The sequence below is a fragment of the Chelonia mydas genome, chromosome 8 (assembly GCF_015237465.2).
Source record: "Chelonia mydas isolate rCheMyd1 chromosome 8, rCheMyd1.pri.v2, whole genome shotgun sequence".
Taxonomy (NCBI): Eukaryota; Metazoa; Chordata; order Testudines; family Cheloniidae; genus Chelonia; species Chelonia mydas.
The window spans coordinates 49,252,428-49,271,485 of NC_057854.1; the positions used below are offsets into that span (position 1 = coordinate 49,252,428).

At 41.2% G+C, this 19,058-nt stretch overlaps 1 protein-coding gene across 10 annotated transcripts in view; it reads right to left on the reverse strand.

Moving 5' to 3' along the window:
* The window catches only part of COP1 (COP1 E3 ubiquitin ligase), a 213,123-nt gene that overhangs the window by 102,658 nt on the left and 91,407 nt on the right, over nt 1–19,058 (reverse strand). For 8 of the 10 annotated variants that reach the window (XR_005226628.2, XM_043552652.1, XM_037907998.2 and 5 more), the window contains exon 12: nt 3,316–3,459. The exons of the other annotated variants lie outside the window; for them this stretch is intronic. Coding sequence is in view for 7 of the 8 variants with exons in the window: in XM_043552652.1 (XP_043408587.1) it covers nt 3,316–3,459 (144 nt within the window). In the remaining variant the exon portion in view is untranslated. The remainder of the gene's footprint in view (nt 1–3,315; nt 3,460–19,058) is intronic. 10 annotated transcript variants of the gene reach the window in all.

Here is a 19,058-nt window from a genome sequence, read left to right on the forward strand (position 1 = left end):
CTATCAAAACTAATAGCACCCCAGTGCTGGAGGGAGTTGATGGGTTAAGAAGCTGCCAAATGACAAATGCATTTGTTTAGGAGGAAGGGGGGAAACAGAGCAAGGAAATGAAATAAAGGGACCTTCTCCTCCCACCCACGCTTACAGAGTGCCAGGGAACTTTACTTTAAATTTTAATTTGGCCACAACTCTGGGTGTACACGCACGTATATAAATATAGCAAATATGGGAAAAGAAAAAATCTTGAAGCTGTGAAAAGTGTCTCATCTCATGCACAAAGTTGACATGGTAGACATCCCTAAATGCGTTAATGTGGCTCTCTCCTCACTGGAGGCAGGCAGAGAAGCAAGAGTAAACAATTACCTTCTACTGAGAAGATTGTCAGGGTTCGATTATCAAATTTAGAAGTAGTGAGTTCAGTTTGGAAGTAGTCTCAGAGGAATAGAAAAACATCAAATACACTTTAAAGCTCTCTTTCTGCTTGAAGTGCAATAAGAGCACCTAATCCACTGCTAGATTCCCAAACAAACCTGTTGAAACTTAGTTTCAGTGACATTATGCTAACATTCCCACCAAAAAAAGTTATTGTCCTTTTGAAAATTCCATACCTTTAGAAAATCATAATGTTTTAAAGCCTGGTAAGAAACAGTTTATGGAACCAATCAGTTCCCCACAGTTCTATAATCCTTCCATCATCTACCAATTTACATTGCCCACCCAGGAAGGTGGAAACAATTGATTTTGTTAGGGGGAGAAAATGGCAGATCAATGAACATTTAAAACAGTTGGGTTTAAAATATAAACCTCAATGCTAGAGGTTCTAGACCAATCAATGCTGATTTATCTCAAAAGACTGGTTTTATTGAGCTCTGTAGAGAATATCTCAGTCGTTAAAGATAGAAAAGACATAGTATAGCCATGATAGGCCCAAACACCACCTCTTGTACATTTCACTAGCATGTTGTTCCCCCTTCGCCCTAAACTGATTTTTCTAGACCGCAAGTTCTTTGGATCAGAGAGTGCCTTCTTGTACATTTGTACAATGCCTATCAAACACCAGGTTTTGAAAGGAATATAGTCCCATTCTTCAGAAGTCTGTATGTTTTCTCGTAGTAATACAATATGTTGCAGTAGAAGAATACTTCTCTAAATAGAATTGGATTGACTGTCTGTTTGATGTTATGAAGTGTACTGATTATACAGTGTGAGGTTGTATTGTGTAAATTTGTATTGTGTAACATCCATAGCTTCCTGTTGCAACACCGTAGTATGTGTTCGTGTTCTATTGGAAACTGTTCCAATGGATAGAAAACGGGATTTTATAATTAAATTTGATCGTTTTAGTGTTGCATGTGTTTCTGTTAATTTTAGAAGGTAAAAATATAGGCTGGGGAGTCAGAAGAAGTTCAGTAAGGCGACCGATAGATGAAGATTTATACTATTGTGATGAATTGGGTTTGATCCTTCCAGTTTTTCCCCCCCAGACTTTAATGTATGTTTTTGAAAGGGTTAGAATTTTTGTATTAAAATATAATTTTAAGGTGTTAACTGGATTCTATGGAAATATTTTCAACGAAAATTCCAACAGCTTGTTTGGGAATTTCCCTGGGCTTTTTTGTGCATGTTAGTAAGCAAGCATGAAATGACTAAATTGAGTTGAGGCATCAGGAGTCCAGGAAGGATGTTCTGCTCTGACAGAACTTACGATGACCACCAAAATGGGACCTCCCTCATGTAGATGTTAACAAGTCCATATGAAAAGCATGTGGGGTGTGGAGAAATATCACACCGAGGACTAGGTATATCTCAGTGGGATGGGGGCATAAGGGACAATGGAGAGGAATTGAGTAAGCAAGGCTCCTAGCCATGGGGGTACAGGGGAGACTTTAAGCATTTTAAAGCTCTTTAAATTTATGTCCCTTCCAGTGTATTGTCATCCACAACTACTCCTCCCCACCTGTGGCTCAGCAGGTCATTTTTAATAAAAATGAATGTTTGGAAATACTATTACACTACAAATAGTAAAATAATAAAGAATCAGGGTTTTCCTCAATCTGCTGAAAAAGAAAAAGCAGAATGATAAACCACGTGCTGCTTAAGTCAAGACAAAAAGGGAACTGTACCTAGTTAAATAGGTCTCCTTTAAGAAGGTTAGTCCTTCTGTATAAGGAGGACAATTTCCCAGTTCCTCATTTCTTTCTGGTCTAAGCTCCAGGCACTTCCCCTGTAGAACAGGGTAAGTTTGGAAGTGAGAGAACACAAACTTCCTCTTCATCTCAGAGAGGCTCCTCACTCCTCTACTGTTTCTGTCTCTCTCTAATGAACTCTTTGTTAGCCCATTCCTTGAAAAATCATAGCATGGGATGAACACCCCCCTGTGATAAATTCATTATACATCAGTGCAATTTTTCCACTAACATTCATTCCTTAGAATGGCTACTGCCACTCCATACCAATGGAGGGGGGAGGTCTCTTTTTCAATTGAGAAGGAATCTTTCAGTGGGTGGCTGGTGAGAGATCATCATTCACACCAACCATAATGAGCCTCTGCAGTAACAATGGTTTCAGCACCTGTAGAAGCAGCAGGTCAGAGCACTAAGTAATCCACACAGTATTTCTGCCATTATGAAGAGATAATTGCCATTAATATTTCCTTCACTAAGCCTCTTTTCATAGAGAATCTGAAGAGCCAAACAGCCTCTGACAACCCACTTCCTCAAATGAAATGGGATCTGAACAAACAATGGTTACAGACTCTGGAACAAATATGGTGCAAATTAATTATACTCCCATCCTTCCCAAGCCCTGAACCACGGTGATACCCACTGTGCAATACCTTTATTCTGAAGCCTCCTCCCTAAACCATACTACCTTTCCTCTCCTTTCTTTTTTAGTAACATATTCTTCCCAGCCCAGATCAATTCCTTCATCTGGAATCTTGACCAGGCTGTTTATAAACTCTTTTTACAGAGTAGCTTTTTTGCTGAATACAACTCTCTCAAGAAAGAGCTAATCATTCAATTGCACCACATGCCCCTTCTCCACTAGCTATGGCAATAAATCTTTGGGTATTTTTAATGCAATGTCTGGGTGTGAGGATCTGACATTACAGTCTGTGTAATTTTATGTGAACCGAGAGAGTGCCTGAACTGCCCACCACCAGTCTGAATACAAATAAAGCTCTAATATAACTTTTCCATTTCCCCTTCACTAGCACAGTGCCAAGGATAAAGAAAGCAATGCTCTATTTACTGTGTGTAAGGGACACTAATTAACACAGAGCATGCTGGGACTCTAGGCAAAGGCAATGCATACCTGATTTTGGAATTACAGGTCATTTCATTCTCAGGGTAATGAATGTCCACTGCGTCCTGAATGACTGTGCCGTACTCGTAGACTTTAATCTTCTTTGTCACCCCAGCAATAGCAAAATAGTCACAGTCCCGGTCGAATTCGATACTGAGGAGCAAAAGCAGAAATCAAGGACTACGTAAAACACATGCACTTATGAACAGGACATTTTACTGCCTGAATGATATCAGGATTTGGTACTTGGCTATTACAATTCTCCTAAAGAGTGCAGTTAGAAAAATATTTAACATTCTACCTATGCCAGGAGAAGTCAGTTGCTTCTAATGGGCTCAAACAGCATGGAGTTCCTATTCCTAGGCACAGCTGCATCAAGAGATCATGATATGCAAGCCCCACACCCAATTGATTTCCTGAAAATGGACTTTTGTGGCTGCACAATATCCCTCCTAGAGATGGCACCTTTTTCAGACATTTAAAATGTTTTTCAGTTCAACTCTACATTACGATGCATCCCAATGTCAAAGCTGAGAGTTCACACTGGGAAGGTAGTAAGAAAAATTTGACCACATGGTATATGAAAAATATGCCACAGGACATTACTGATCAATTTCTTTTACAGTTCGACTCTGTTGCACCCATTGTCCCCTTTTGTATGGTAGTTTGGATTTCCCAGGGTTAATGCAAAGCAAATTAGTACTCATGGTAAAGACCTCCAAACTCCCTGAGCAACAGGAAAATGAAAAATAGATCATCAAAACTATAAAAGCCACACACACAAGATGCTTTCTATCTAGTGCTGTTCTCGTGAACCAAGGCATTTTCTGTCTTGAAATGCTCGGCATGTTTGTAACAGATGTCAGTGGAGACGGAAGAAAAAGCAGTCACTTTATAATGAGGTTAACCCTTAAACCAGAAAGCCCTCTGATCACACATAAAAGACATATGAAGGGAAGAAAGGGAGACTGGGTTATGAACAGTGAGCATCATTATCAAGCTAATATATTGGAAGGTCTTGAAAAGTGTACCAGATACTTAATCAGAGAAACTACAACTACTACCCAGAGGCAACTCCCTGGTGAAAAGCTGAGCACCCACCTCTCCAAACTACTGTGGGGGAGAGAAGGGGAAGATGCAGGGATTCCTTTGAGGGTTGTCTCTTACAGACTGGTAGGATAGAAATGCGGAACTCCTTACTCTTGTCTGAAAGAAGAAAAACTCCCCCTGCAGACCTAGAGTCTCCCTGCTGCTATGATTGACAGTGGTATCACTCCCCACAGGCTCTCGGCTTATGTCATAGTATTCTTCCACTACTACCCCAGCTGCCTCATTTTGAGCTCTCCTCCCCAGTGAACAAAATTCAGTGCACGACTGTGTGGTTTGCTCATAAGCTTTCCAAGCAACAGTAAGTGATGCTATTGTAACTGTCATTTTCATACTATGCTCCGTGTAGCAAAGTAAAATGACAACATATTGGTCAGTTTTCACTTTAATACAGTTGGGAAAAGCTCTGAGCAACCAGAGGCACTGAAGCCATCTTTCCACGTACTTAAACAGCATTGCATCCTTTTACATTCTTTGTATGTTCAGAAGATTATCTTAGTGGCTAATGACTGGATTCCCTCCCACCAATGAAAGCTTACATACTGCAGAAGTTGATGGAATTGCACCCATTCAGCAAGGAAAATTTCCTCTGTGCCAGTAGTGAGAGAATATGTAAATCCCTATAATTAAGATACTGCCAAGTTGTTGGGATTTTTTTTTTTTAAATAAGAAACAATTACCCACCGATATGTGATTTGACTCTACAAATCATGGAACATTTTCTAACTTGAATGTCTAAAATTAGGCACCTAGATCTCCCAAGCAGTGGCAAGGAATGGACACAATCCTTCATAGTTTCTTGCTGCCCACAGGGGAATCTGACTAGTCTTGTTTTAAACTACTGCTACTTGGTGGAACCCTAAGCAGCAGCAGCAGCAGCGAGGCCCTTGCGCACTTTGCATGCAGATTCAGGATGACATCAGAGTACCAGTTTACACTCAATCTTTGAAACTGTAGAGCCATAAACTTAAAAGGGAACATGCTATCAAACTTTACATCTAGTCAGTTGTAGTTTCAGGTTTACGCTTGCTCTCGACTCTACCAATTTGTGTGGATTTACATTAGTTTCCTACTTTTAAAAGTGTTTTTCTTTCCTATTGCTATTGAAAGACCCTCACAACAAACAGTTCCATGAAAAACGGAGCCTGACCAGCCACAGATATCAGGACAGAGTGGCAAAACCCAGCCAGGACCCCTCCCCTAGCCTTTTCCCAGACTTCAGAGGGAATTTCCAACCTTGGGTGTCCCAGACCCCAACAGAACACCCTCCCTGAACCGGGAGGATGGGGGGGGGCGGGGGGAACACTCCTAGGGAACAGTCTGCTCACAGGAGCAGCACAGGCTGCCTGGCCAAAGCTGGAAGCAGCAGAAAGGAGGGGTGTGGCCAATATAGGCATTCCGCCAGGGTAGACCTCCTTGGGGGCACCTGACCCCAGAGGAACCCTCTTCCTCCAGCTACATGGGCTGGGAAATCACGGCAGCACTTCCAGAAGCAGGTTAATGGTCAAGAAGCACGATTAGTGAATATGGTCTGGCATTATTTTGGGTGAAAACGGGACAGGGCAAGATGATTTCTCGGGACTGGTTGTTTTTGCAGAAGTATCCTAGCCAAGCTGTTTTTTGCAGAACACTATGTCAAAGCAGTTCAGCATCGCACTGACACGTCAACTCTCTCTGCCCCAAGAAAGAGGTTTACAACCAGACACCTATATAATGTTGCAATGGATTTATTTGTACCACAATCTTAATTGAACTGCTGTCTCAGCTACCGTTTGCTGCCCTGTGGATTCTAACACAACATAACTAAACTGATGGCAGCTATTCATCTACTTGGATTCAATTTATACCCTCAGCCTTCTGCTGCTGAAGGAGAAATATTACTACGTCTGGTGAAGGGCCAGGTTATTAAAACTGAAAATTCTGTTTTACCTGAGGAGATTTCGTTACTGTTAGCGGTACAAACTCGGACTAGTATTATTCCTATGCTACACATTTTTTCCTTCTTAAAGGTTATACCTTAGCCAATAAAATCAGTCGTTCAAGGTCTAAAAATTAATGTACCATTAAAAAACCTTTTCTTTAAAATAAAGAGCATGAGCACCAACCAGTGAAACTGATTCTCAGACCTCTGCCCTTCAAAGAGACATTGCAGGGAGAAAACCAATGCAGAAGCAAACTACCATCCGTACAGATGTTCATCTGTTGGGAGGGAGGGGAAAAATTTACACCTCTCCCCCTTCATTAAAGCATATAGCTGCATCTTGGCTTGAATTCTCCATCCGTAGTATATACAACAGTAGCTATTTACAGCTACTATAGTCCTACTGTGAAAAACTGAGTTTGCTGGCACAATATAAAATAAAATGAAGTACAAGCTCGGCATTCTAATCAAATTGATTATTTACCATCACGCAAAATAACCTTCGAGAGCATTTGCAAAGCTCCATTTCCCCCACCAGTCCTGACTATGACAGACAGCACACTGGCACAGTGACAATTATTTCAGTGCTTTTTGCTCAGAACAGTCGATAGCATAAACACCAGAACACATCTAAGTAAGTTTAATTTGTGATTTAAAAAAGTTTGCTTGGGCTGTGTGATAGAATACAGAAAGTAATTTGTATCTAACTAGCTTGACAGTCTACCTTTCCACAAGTATTGGAAGTATGTTTTGTTTTAATATAAATTCTCACTCATGCATAGTTTATCTATAGGAAAAATCACAGGAGCTATAACAGTTCTTACATACCGTTTTTAAGCCACCATAGGATTAACCTTTCAGAGGGTCATGTTTCAGTTGCACATACAAAATGTATTTTTACAGTTGAAATAAATCTATTTGAACAATGGAAAGGTGTAATCAAGCAGTCGGAAACAAACTGTACTGTGTCAAAAAGGACATCAGGCAAGTGATTAAGCAGTAAGACAACAGACCATGAGATACAGCTGATTAATGCTTACCTCAGGTCACTGAGAGCCACAAGTCCATCAATCAGCACTGCCCTACAGCCTGTTGGGTCATCTTATAACGACAGGAAAAATCTGGCTTTGGTGAATGTCTATTTTAAGTTACTTTAATGCTGATGCAAGGAGCTGGACTGACAGCTCCGGAGACTGAAATCCTCTATATATCACCAGACCAGATACAGAAAGGGCAGGGAGACCGCAATCTTCTTCCACACCCGCCACTAATACACTTCAACCCTAGCTTAAAAGGGCCACCTCTAGAGATGAGCAGGTAGTTTGGGCTTCATACCCATTCATTCACTGGCCTCTCTACTGAAACTGCCAATTAGCGCAAATTGTGGAGGTGCTGTCACTTGGAACATCTGTTCGTTGGGAATTGGACAGATCAAACTCATTTCTCACAGGCCACTGAACAGACAAGATAGCTAATTTCCACGTTGAATGGACATGTTCAGGATGAAACCGATGCATGGCCACTAGCTGAAATGCAGAAAAGGAAATAAAGCTCATTTATGAGCAACTATAGCCACAAAACGCACAAGTAAAGCCCAGTGCCTAGGTGGCATGAGAGAGGGTAGAAGAGAAGAATCTTTTGCAGTGATATCAGAATGAACAGTTCTGATATTTTCCCTATTCTTAATTTGGGAAGTCAAAAAGATCCCTCCCGGCCCCAAATCACCCAAGTAAAAAAAACCCAGAATGCTTTTAAATGCATCAATCTAAGCTTGGCAGCGAAGAGAACAGGAGCAGAGGAATGAAGTGCAGTAGTAGTATGGGTAGCTTTAGATATGCCTGGAAACCTTCCTTCTCTTCTCCCCCCACCCATTATACCTAATGTTTTCATTATTTTTTCAGACTAACTGCCACTCTTGCTCTCCATCACAGAATCATATAAACACTACAGCCAAAATTGTCAAAAATTAGTTCCTAAAGTTAGTTAGGGAGTAAGGAGCCTAACTTTAAGACCTCTTTTTAAAAAATAAATAAATAGGTGAACAAAAGATTTTTCTGAAGATTTAAATACAGAACCTCTTTGGGTAAATTCTGGGGATTTTTGATGTTTGGAGGAAAGGATCAAAGTCTAGCAAAGAATTTAATGACAGCAATAAAAAAAGTTAGTTGCTACATGCCAATGGCAGACTCAATATGTGGATACTAGATGCTTTCTGAAGTTTTCTAAATTCCTTATCTTCCAAGGGATTATCTCTAATTAAGACATTGGTTAGCAACCTAGCACTATTCTTCAATTCCTAAATCAATACGTTCTCCTTATGTGGAAGTTTCTTTGTTTCCAGCTAAATTTCAATCTAGGAGATTATTAGTTAAAAGTCAAATTTAAAGTCAAAAGAATCAAACGAGCCTTCAAAAATGGTAACGGTGAGAAGTGACTGAAGAGCTGCATCAGATGCATTAACTGCTTCCTAAGCCCACCAAGTTGATAGCTTCTAGCTCTGTAATTGATAAGGGAAAACATGGTGGAGAACCAAGTGGAAGGGAGCATCTCCTTCAGCTAGGCCTTTGTGGTACCGTACAAGAATTGTCATGTTCTTCTAAGGAAGCACTTTTTTTTTTCCTCTCTATCTGTGCTTTGTTGGCATTATGAGTACATTAATCAAAAACAATACGAGATGGAGACTTGTGATTCCATAAACCAAGGAAAGCTAGCTTGTGAATTACAAACAGAAGTTATCCCAAAGATGGAATGCTCAGAACCCCCCAGCAACATAAAAGCCAAAATAGTTCCAAAGGCAGAAAGAAATCAAATCAAATCCCACATGAGACAGCCCCCCCCATCCCTGTGACAAGTAAGAGTCCGCAATACTGCAGGGAAAAAGGTACCTCTTCTGCAGTGCATGTAAGATACACTGCTGTTCTGCCCACTTCACTCTTTGGCAACCCTTATATGGGGCCTGAGTAGTGTGGGAGTGTCTTATAGAGGCTCTCTGCACCACAGCACAAATTCACTCAGTGTAAACAGGCAAATCTCTACTCTGTTATACTATTGTTACTTAACATTTGTAGTGCCTAGAGGCCAACAAAGTCAGGCCCCCACTTGTGCTAGGTGCTGTACAAATGACATTCTACAGCTGTTTACTTCTGGAAAAAAAAAAAAAAAACCCAACTGAATTGCTAAAGATTTAAAAAAAAACAAAAAACAGTGTTTTCCTTTTTTTAGAAAATGTTTAAAACTTTCAACATGTATCAACAAGGCATTCAAAAGCAGCACAAGTCCAGTCTTTCCCCTATCCTGCCCACCTACGGCATCTTTAAAATTGAAAAATACCTTTGACTCATTTCCCTTCTTCCTTTCATTCCTCCCCCTTCCAACCACTTTCCTTCTTTTCTGGCCAAGAGCACTGGTACCCCTTACATCCAGACTAAATGCCATTTATGCATGCCTTGAGGGAATCCTAGAAGTCACTCCCAATTTAGTTTTTAATATAATGCAAAAAATTGATTGCACTTATTCTCAAGGAAAAGCCTTGTTGAACTATAGGGAGAGAACGAGAGAAGGAAAATAAGAGGGACTTCTCTTATTTTTATACAGCTTGCCTTTCAGTAGTTTCAGTAAAATGGTGTCCACTTTGTGTTTTCCTTCATTTATTCCACTTTTAAATTTAAAATTACAGAGTAACAACCAACATAAACAGAGGATGATTTCTATTCACTCTGTAATAGATATACAGTGGGCTAACTAGTATTTCTTAGTAGTAGGTCCTTGTGTGCCTTCAGAGCCACACAAGTTTCAGACAACCATGGAGAAAAATTTTGGTGACCGTATCTACAGTAATACTAGGTCACTATATTGTTAAGAAATTCTAGCTCATTTTTTTCTTCGTCTTCTGGAATAACTTTCTTATTTTCATAGCGTAGTACAAGATTACTAAACACAAATCAGGTGAGTAGGAGTAAGATGTGCTGCCAATAACAATTTGGAATCATACCCAACAGACTAATTCTGCTCTCCCAATGTTCCTTCTGAACTCAGTGAAATGTTCAGGTGTCAGAGAAATGCAGATTTGGATCCCAAATGAGTTCAAATGAAGTAGCACACCAACCACCACAAAACCTTCCATCCACTATATACAACAGACTACAAGATCCTCCCCACAATTCTGCCATATGGCCCCATCTGCAAATTGGGTCCCTTCCAGTTTTATGATTCTATTATGACTCAAAGTGTATACTGACATAGAGTTGCAAATTTTAAAACAAAAGCCATATTCATGCATGCAAAGCCACAATTAAAAGGATCAATTTTTGCATTCCAAAGCCCATCTAGATTTGTCATACAAAAAATAAAAGTTACTGAGACAAAGCACATAAAATTTCACTCTAAAAGGATTGTTTTTGCTAAAATTATGACTGGCAGAAAACAAGGTATCTTTCTTTTTTATAGAAACCACTTCTCAACCTTAACTGCTAGTATGATACCCATAATCCACACAAAATTAAACTTTAGCTCGAACCGAAGAAGTGCTAGTCAGACAATTTAGACTATAATTCAGAGTTTGCTACTAGATATATCTAAACCATTCATTTGTATAGGCCGCTCACTTGTAGCTCTGGTGTAAGTAACCACTTAGCTGAAAGTTAGGGAACTATAATGTATGGATTGTGTCAATTGTATAGTAAACCATACTTTTTAATAAATAGGCTATAACCCATCTCTCTACAAGCAGCTCACCACAAGCCCCAGATTTGGCAAGAGATGGCTCTATTACATTCCTTTATTCCAAAATGTCAGTTTTACAAGCATTCTGGGAACCATAGTTCAAATGACTCATTAAAAAGAATCATTCAAGACTAAGTAAACAAGACCTTTTTTTTTCTTGCCTATGAATGTATCTTCTCAATGATGGAAGCCATTGGCCCCCAAAGTGGAGATTAATACTGATTAGATACATACAATGGTCTTGGATAGAGCTGTGCTGGAAAAATGTGGACATATTTCTCCACGTATAATTGGATGAATTGCACCACAATTCCAGGAGAAGCTTTCAAAGATTCAACATCGAGAAGAGTACTAATCAGACAGAAACAAATGTCTAGTCTTCTAAACTCTAACAGGCAAACAAACATACAAAATAGGGAGGGGACCTTCACTTAATAGACTGTCATGCATTCATCTCTAAGAATCCATTAATTTGGAGATAGATTTTACTAGAAATTAGCATAAACTGCCCAATTTGCTCTCTGTTCGGGTCATAGGAGTCACAGAGCCTCTAAAACAGTGGTAGGCAACCTGTGGCCCACAGCTTTCTGCAGCTCCCCTTGGCCAGGAATGACGAACCACAGCCACTGGGAGCTGTCAGGGGCCATGCCTGCAGATAGTCAATGTCCGCAAAATGTCTGGCAGCCCGCAATCAGCTTACCCCAATGGGTCACACGCAGCCCACGGGCTGCAAGTTGCCCACCACTGCTCTAAAATGACACTCTCTAGATAGAACAAAACAATGATTATGGAAATCTGTAAGTTGACTAAGAAAAATTTCCTTCATGAAACAGGGCATATTCCACAAGATCAATAACAACCTCCTTTGTCATGTGGAATTAGCTCCTCCTATCTATCCTCTCAATCTGTAAAGCAGCAACCTTGTTGTCTGTATACTCACCCACCTGTTACCAGAAAACTGATGTGTCTTCTTCCACTGATGACACCTTTGGTCACTGGATTCTGTAAAATACTTTAACTTCTTTCCTAAACCTTCCTCCCTTTCTCATTTGCTAATTCCTAGTAATCTCTACCTCCAAACTGGAGTCTCATGGACGCTCCTGTACATGAAGAGAACAGATGCTTGGGTCTGTTTAATAGACCTCCAGTAGAAAACTGAGGGAGTCTTTCACAGGCACTTTCTTGCCAATGCTTCCATGAGAAGGACCATACAAAGAAATTCCATATTGTGTAGGTTTTAGAGTAGCAGCCGTGCTACTCTGTATCCACAAAAAGAAAAGGAGTACTTATGGCACCTTAGAGACTAACACATCTATTTGAGCATAAGCTTTTCTGAGCTACAGCTCACTTCATCGGATGCATTCAGTGGAAAATACAGTGGGGAAATCTATATACATAGAGAACATGAAACAATAATGTTACCATACACACTGCAACGAGAGGGATCAGATAAGGTGAGCTATTACCAGCAGGAGAGCGGGGGGGAGGGACACCTTTTGTAGTGATAATCAAGGTGAGCCATTTCCAGCAGTTGACAAGAACGTCTGAGGAACGTGGGGGCAGAATAAACATGGGGAAATAGTTTTAATTTGTGTAATGACCCATCCACTCCCAGTCTCTAGTCAAGCCTAAATTAATTGTATCTAGTTTGCAAATTAATTCCAATTCAGCAGTCTCTCCTTGGAGTCTGTTTTTGAAGTTTTTTTGTTGGAGAATTGCCACTTTTAGGTCTGTAATGGAATGACCAAAGAGAATGAAGTGTTCTCCGACTGGTTTTTGAATGTTATAATTCTTGACGTCTGATTTGTGTCCATTTATTCTTTTACGTAGAGACTGTCCAGTTTGGCCAATGTACATGGCAAGTCAGAGGCCCCTCCTGGTGCATATGCTTCAAAAATACATGACTGTTACTCTGCAGAAAAGCAGATCTGAATGTCAGGTGAGTGACTAGACTTCATATTATACTGCTCGTGCACCTCAACTGTAAACAACTTTCTTCTCTGATGAAGACTGTTTGGCCTGTGAAGTAAGTGCTCCCACAAAAGGCTCCCATACAAAGCAAAGTATATGTAGTCACCCTCAACGGAGAAAGATCTGTTAGTGGTTTCTCTGTGGCAAGGGCAGGATCTTTAAAACACCATTTTGGAGATTTCAAGGGAGGGAATAATTCACTTTTCCTGGTAATCCCAAGTAGATAGAAGCAATACCTGGAGAAGTCTCATGCTATGAAGACCCACTGCACTGTGTCTGTGCAAGAGATCAATTGTATGAGCTGCAGAACCTCCCAGGTTGATGTAGCAGGATTCTCGGATCTGGTACTGATCCTGACTACTTAGTCCTAAGAGAGGACCCTGTTGAGGTGGATATATCTTGGGTAGGCAACAGTAAGCTCTATTCAGAGTGCATAAAGTAAACTGATTCTGTCAGAAGACACAAGAGAGAAAGCAAAATCTTTCAGTAGGCTTCTCTTTACTAGTTTGTTAGCCTTTGGTTTACCATGGCTGGACTTGTGGACAGCTCTGAGACAAGAAAATGATATAGGAGGCAGTATCTAGCAGAGGGAGAAGCAGCAGCCATTAGAGTCAAAGAGCAAGACACCTGGCCCCACACTCACTACTAAGTAAAGCAGTACCCTTCTGGGGGGTTGGGAGGGATGTGCCAACCTGCCACTTCTTCCACTAGTCTGGTGATGAGCAGGATACCACCAACAGTACAGCCTCTGCTGGGGTTGTGGCCATGGGATATCTTCATATGAAGGTGCCCCTTAAATTGGCCCTGGACTCTGCTGAGTTACTTGGGTTTGGATGCCCCACTGGGCTCCGCAGGATTGGTTCCTGTTTCAGTGCGACTCTGATGCCACCATCCCCATGCTCCCAATTCCACTCTAACATTGACTCCACAATCAGATTGGAGGGAAAAAACTCCCCCAAATAACCCCCCACATGAGGCACCAAAATAAGGCACTATTCGGTAGCCTGTTCAGATCTTCATATTATGATTATGCCTCTCCTCCCTTACAGGCTATGAAATAGTCAACAGACATGAAAACGATCACCAATAGTCATTTAAGATAACAGTCCATAGAGATAAAAGGCAATTCATAACTCAAAGCTATTGTTTTAGGCTCTCTGCAGACTCAGGCAGACATCACTGCACTGGTACATTCTGATGACATTTTCAAGATTATCTTCACAACCAGAATAACAAGAGACCTATGTTTCTCCAGTTTAGGAGAGGAAGATGACAACTTTAAAAAAGTACCAGGTTGTCAATCCAGTGTGATCTGGCTTAATTCTAGCCCTGTTTGTATAAGAGAAAATCCTTTTACTTTGATGCACAATGCAATACCATCATTTCCACTAAAGGTTGCTCTAGCAATGCTTCCAGTCCATAATGTACATTAAAAAAAATCATCAAACGGGATCAAACGTAGATTTAATGGATTTAGTTCCATCCCAGAGTCCTGGAGGTCAAATCCAATAATTATACTTTTGTGGTTTATATCATCATCAGAATAAAGGGAAATTATTCCTTTGTAACTTAGTACAGCATAACTCACTTCCTAACTAGCTATGATGGCTTCCGCAGCTAATTTTCCTGAAGCAGGAACATTTTTCTAGTTTGAGAGGAAAAAAATTGGACCCAACTTCCACAAAATGGACAACCCACTCAGGAAAAATTCCAGACATTACAGAAAGTCATAATGGATTTTTTGAGGTCTCTAGACTATGGTTTGAGAACGTCTTGTCTACTGCATGAGCTTTACTTATATATGCCTTCTGTAGAACCTTGCTTAATTAGCACTAATGATGAGAAAACCTTAAGGGAACTACTAAATTTTGCAAGCAACTGAACACAAAATGTATTGATAAAAAGCCAGCTTACTGCTAGAAGATACTATTTTGCATGTTGAAGATCAGATGACGACAGACCCAGGCTTTGTATGCAAAAGGTATACAAAAGTACACACATCCAAAGTTAATGAGGTTTTCCACCTTAAATAAGTTGATAAAATTTAAATAAAAGTAAAGAGTTAAACATAGAAGATTTTTTATAAAAATGTTTGAAGTTAATACCATATAATCATCTGGTCTTCTGTAATATTTTGGATACCCTACCAACATTTAAAAACAAAATCCCTTTCATTTCTCTCAACAGCAGCTCTACAGGAGACACAGGGTTACCAACAGCTATGGAGGCACTACAGGTTTGGCCTGAAAGTACATTGTATGCAGGTGGCAATTCAATCTCCAACAGTGATTAATTTTTTCTTATGAATCAAGTTTGGGAAACATGTTCTGGAGTAGGAGTTCCACAGCTTCATCTCCCACAACTCAGTGAACAGTTTGGGGAGACAGTTTGAGGGGACAGAATGCTCCCCCAAAGAAAAAGAATGGTTCCAAAAGCCCAGCAGAGACTGGAAATCAGAGAGCTACTGTAGTAATAGATGCTGGATTAAAAATTATAAATTTAAATCATTTGAAAAGTTTCATACCAAGCTTGTTAAACTACCACATTTTTGTTGTGCCAACAAGGTTTTCATTACAGCTGGAAGGCTCTGCTCAGAAGAAACCTTGGACTGGAATAACAAAGGGAGCCAAAGACTGAGGTATGTTAAATGAGCTCTGTTTGGGAAGCCTCTACAATGCCAGAGTTGTAACTAGTACTATCAATCTAACTTTCTTAAGTACCAAAACTCAGAGAAGCACAAACACTACAGTTGTGCAATCTAGAAAAGCCAGGGGATTTAACTGGAAATAGTTGCGGCTTCTCGTCCTGCTGGTTAGCACTGACTGAATGAGATTAAAATGCCATTTGAGGCACTTCAGTCTGATTGCCATCTGAGATTTTTATTTTGGCAGCATTTATTTTGAATGTTTGACACAGCATTTTACATGCTACACACACCTCAAGGTGTTTTAGAAAAATGATGAAGCCATTAACTGATACCCTTTGCTACATCCATCAATTTCACATAAACAGATGGGTCAAATATTTGACCCAACTCTGCCATTTCTTGAATGAACTTTTAGCTCAGGGGTGGGCAAATATTTTGGTCTGAGGAACACATCTGGGTATAGAAATTTGTATGGTGGGCCATGAATGCTCACAAAACTGGGGGTTGGGGTATGGGAGAGGGTGCAGGCTCTGAGCTGGGGTAGGGGTGCGGGAGGGAGTCAGAGGTGCAGACTCCAAACTCCAGGTGGCACTTACCTCAAACGGCTCCCAGAAGCAGCGGCATGTCTCCCCCGCCCACTCCTACGCAGAGGTGCAGCCAGCGGGCTCGGCTTGCTGCCCTGTCCGCAGGCACCGCCCCGCAGCTCCCATTGTCCACGTAGGAACCGGAGCGGGGACATGCCGCTGCTTCCAGGAGCTGCGCGGAGCCACAGCACACGTGGAGCAGGGGGGCCGGAGGAGGAGGGCCGGATTAAAATGTCTGAAGGGACGGATGCGGCCCCCATGCCATAGTTTGCCCACTCCTGTTTTAGCTGCTTCTCTCTAGGTTAGAGTGTGTGAACTTTCCCCAACTTGCTCTACACAAACTCCAAACTGGACCCATCCTGGAGTTCGGCTTTATTAATGAAGAAAACAATAAGATAATATAATGATTAGCTCAAACCTTCTCCTAGGGTTCCTCCCTCAGAACTTAGGAAGAACTGCCCTGTACACACCATGAAGCCTCTAATGTAGAGAGTCACCCCACTTCCTTAATATCCTGATTTAACTCTGGAAATTAGAAAACTCATTTAATTATCTGAAAATGGAGACAGCTTTGAAGTATTAAGAGTTTAATAGGAAATGGATCCCAGAATTACCAGATATTCTAGAATTACTAGGAAAAAATAAGGTCCCACTGGTGGCTCTGTAGCTTTCATTTACTAACTTCTCAATTTCATATTATGCAAATTTTGTCCCTAACAATTAAAGCACTCAAGTGTAGATATAAGGACAATTTTCTGACTCACCATGGGACACTATATCGAGTGTCAACAAAATTATTATAAGATTCAGTTTTTTTCCAATCAAGATTTGAGATACCAGTCAAAATGTTCTTTGCAGGTCTCACAATCATTGTTTGTTGGTACTGCAGAACTAATCCTGGTACTTTAACGTATAACCTATGGGAGTCAAGACTGCCCTAATTTCAGAGTTCTGGAATGACAAACGTACTGCCCTTTCCTGGGTACAAACCATCCTTAGCCTTTGCCCACAGGATCTAGCCAAAAATGATATTTTAGGAGACGTATCAGCTGTGCCCTCAAGAGGGAATACAAGAAACAGAAAAGCTCAGTAAATACAGTTAGTTCTGATTAAACCAAAACCCACTTCTATTTTAGATAACCAATCAGGTATATGCAAAAAGAAAAGGAGTACTTGTGGCACCTTAGAGACTAACCAATTTATTTGAGCATAAGCTTTCGTGAGCTACAGTACAAGTACTCTTTCTTTTTGCGAATACAGACTAACACGGCTGTTACTCTGAAACCAATCAGGTATATAGGCATCAGCAAATTAGCCTATGGGGAAAAAGGTACAGTAATATTATAAAAGGAACACTGCAAACGTAAGTTCAGGTACTATACTTATTGCCAAATCTGTTACCATTTTTGCCATTTTAGTCACCTTTACCAATTTTAAGCGCTTTTCTTTTCCTCTTGCTGTGTGAATGACCCACACAAACAGGAGAAACTGGCCTAAACTGTAAAATTGCTACTTTAATAAAAATGCATTTAAAAGTAACTGCTTTACCATACCAAAAAAGGGTGCACCCCTCATTTCTCATCTTCCAGGGAACAGTCATCCACTGCACCCAGACACACCAATCCCATGAAGGGCAAACTCATTCATATGTTCCTTTCCCTTATTTTTACTACCCTAAAGGCAGAAGTGTTGCTAGGTCACACAAACCTTTGGTGTATCAGCTCAGCACAGACCAACCAGGGGCTAAGATTCGCGATGTGACAGAGAGACTGCCAAGACTCATCAAGCCCTCGGATTGCTACCCCTTCCTGCTTCTCCACATGGGCACCAATGATACTGCCAAGAATGACCCTGAGCGGATCACTGCGGACTACGTGGCTCTGGGAAGAAGGATAAAGGAGTTTGAGGAGCAAGTGGTGTTCTCGTCCATCCTCCCCGTGGAATGAAAAGGCCGGGGTAGGGACCGTCAAATCGTGGAAGTCAACAAATGGCTACGCAGGTGGTGTCGGAGAAAAGGCTTTGGATTCTTTGACCATGGGATGGTGTTCCATGAAGCAGGAGTGCTGGGCAGAGACGGGCTCCACCTAATGGAGAGGGAAGAGCATCTTTGCGAGCAGGTTGGCTAACCTAGCGAGGAGGGCTTTAAACTAGGTTCACCGGGGGAAGGAGACCAAAGTCCTGAGGTAAGTGGGCAAGCAGGATACCGGGAGGAAGCACAGGCAGGAACGTCTGTGAGGGGAGGGCTCCTACCTCATACTGAGAATGAGGGACGATCAGCAGGTTATCTCAAGTGCCTATATACAAATGCACAAAGCCTTGGAAACAAGCAGGGAGAACTGGAGGTCCTGGTGAAGGCAAGGAATTATGACTTGATTGGAATAACAGAGACTTGGTGGGATAACTCATATGACTGGAGTACTGTCATGGATGGTTATGGATGGTTATAAACTGTTCAGGAAGGACAGGCAGGGCAGAAAAGATGGGGGAGTAGCACTGTATGTAAGGGAGCAGTATGACTGCTCAGAGCTCTGGTACGAAACTGCAGAAAAACCTGAGTGTCTCTGGATTAAGTTTAGAAGTGTGAGCAACAAGAGTGATGTAGTGGTGGGAGTCTGCTATAGACCACCGGACCAGGGGGATTAGCTGGATGAGGCTTTCTTCCGGCAACTCGCAGAAGCTACTAGATCGCACGCCCTGGTTCTCATGGGCGACTTTAATCATCCTGATATCTGCTGGGAGAGCACTACAGTGGTGCACAGACAATCCAGGAAGTTTTTGGAAAATATAGGGGACAATTTCC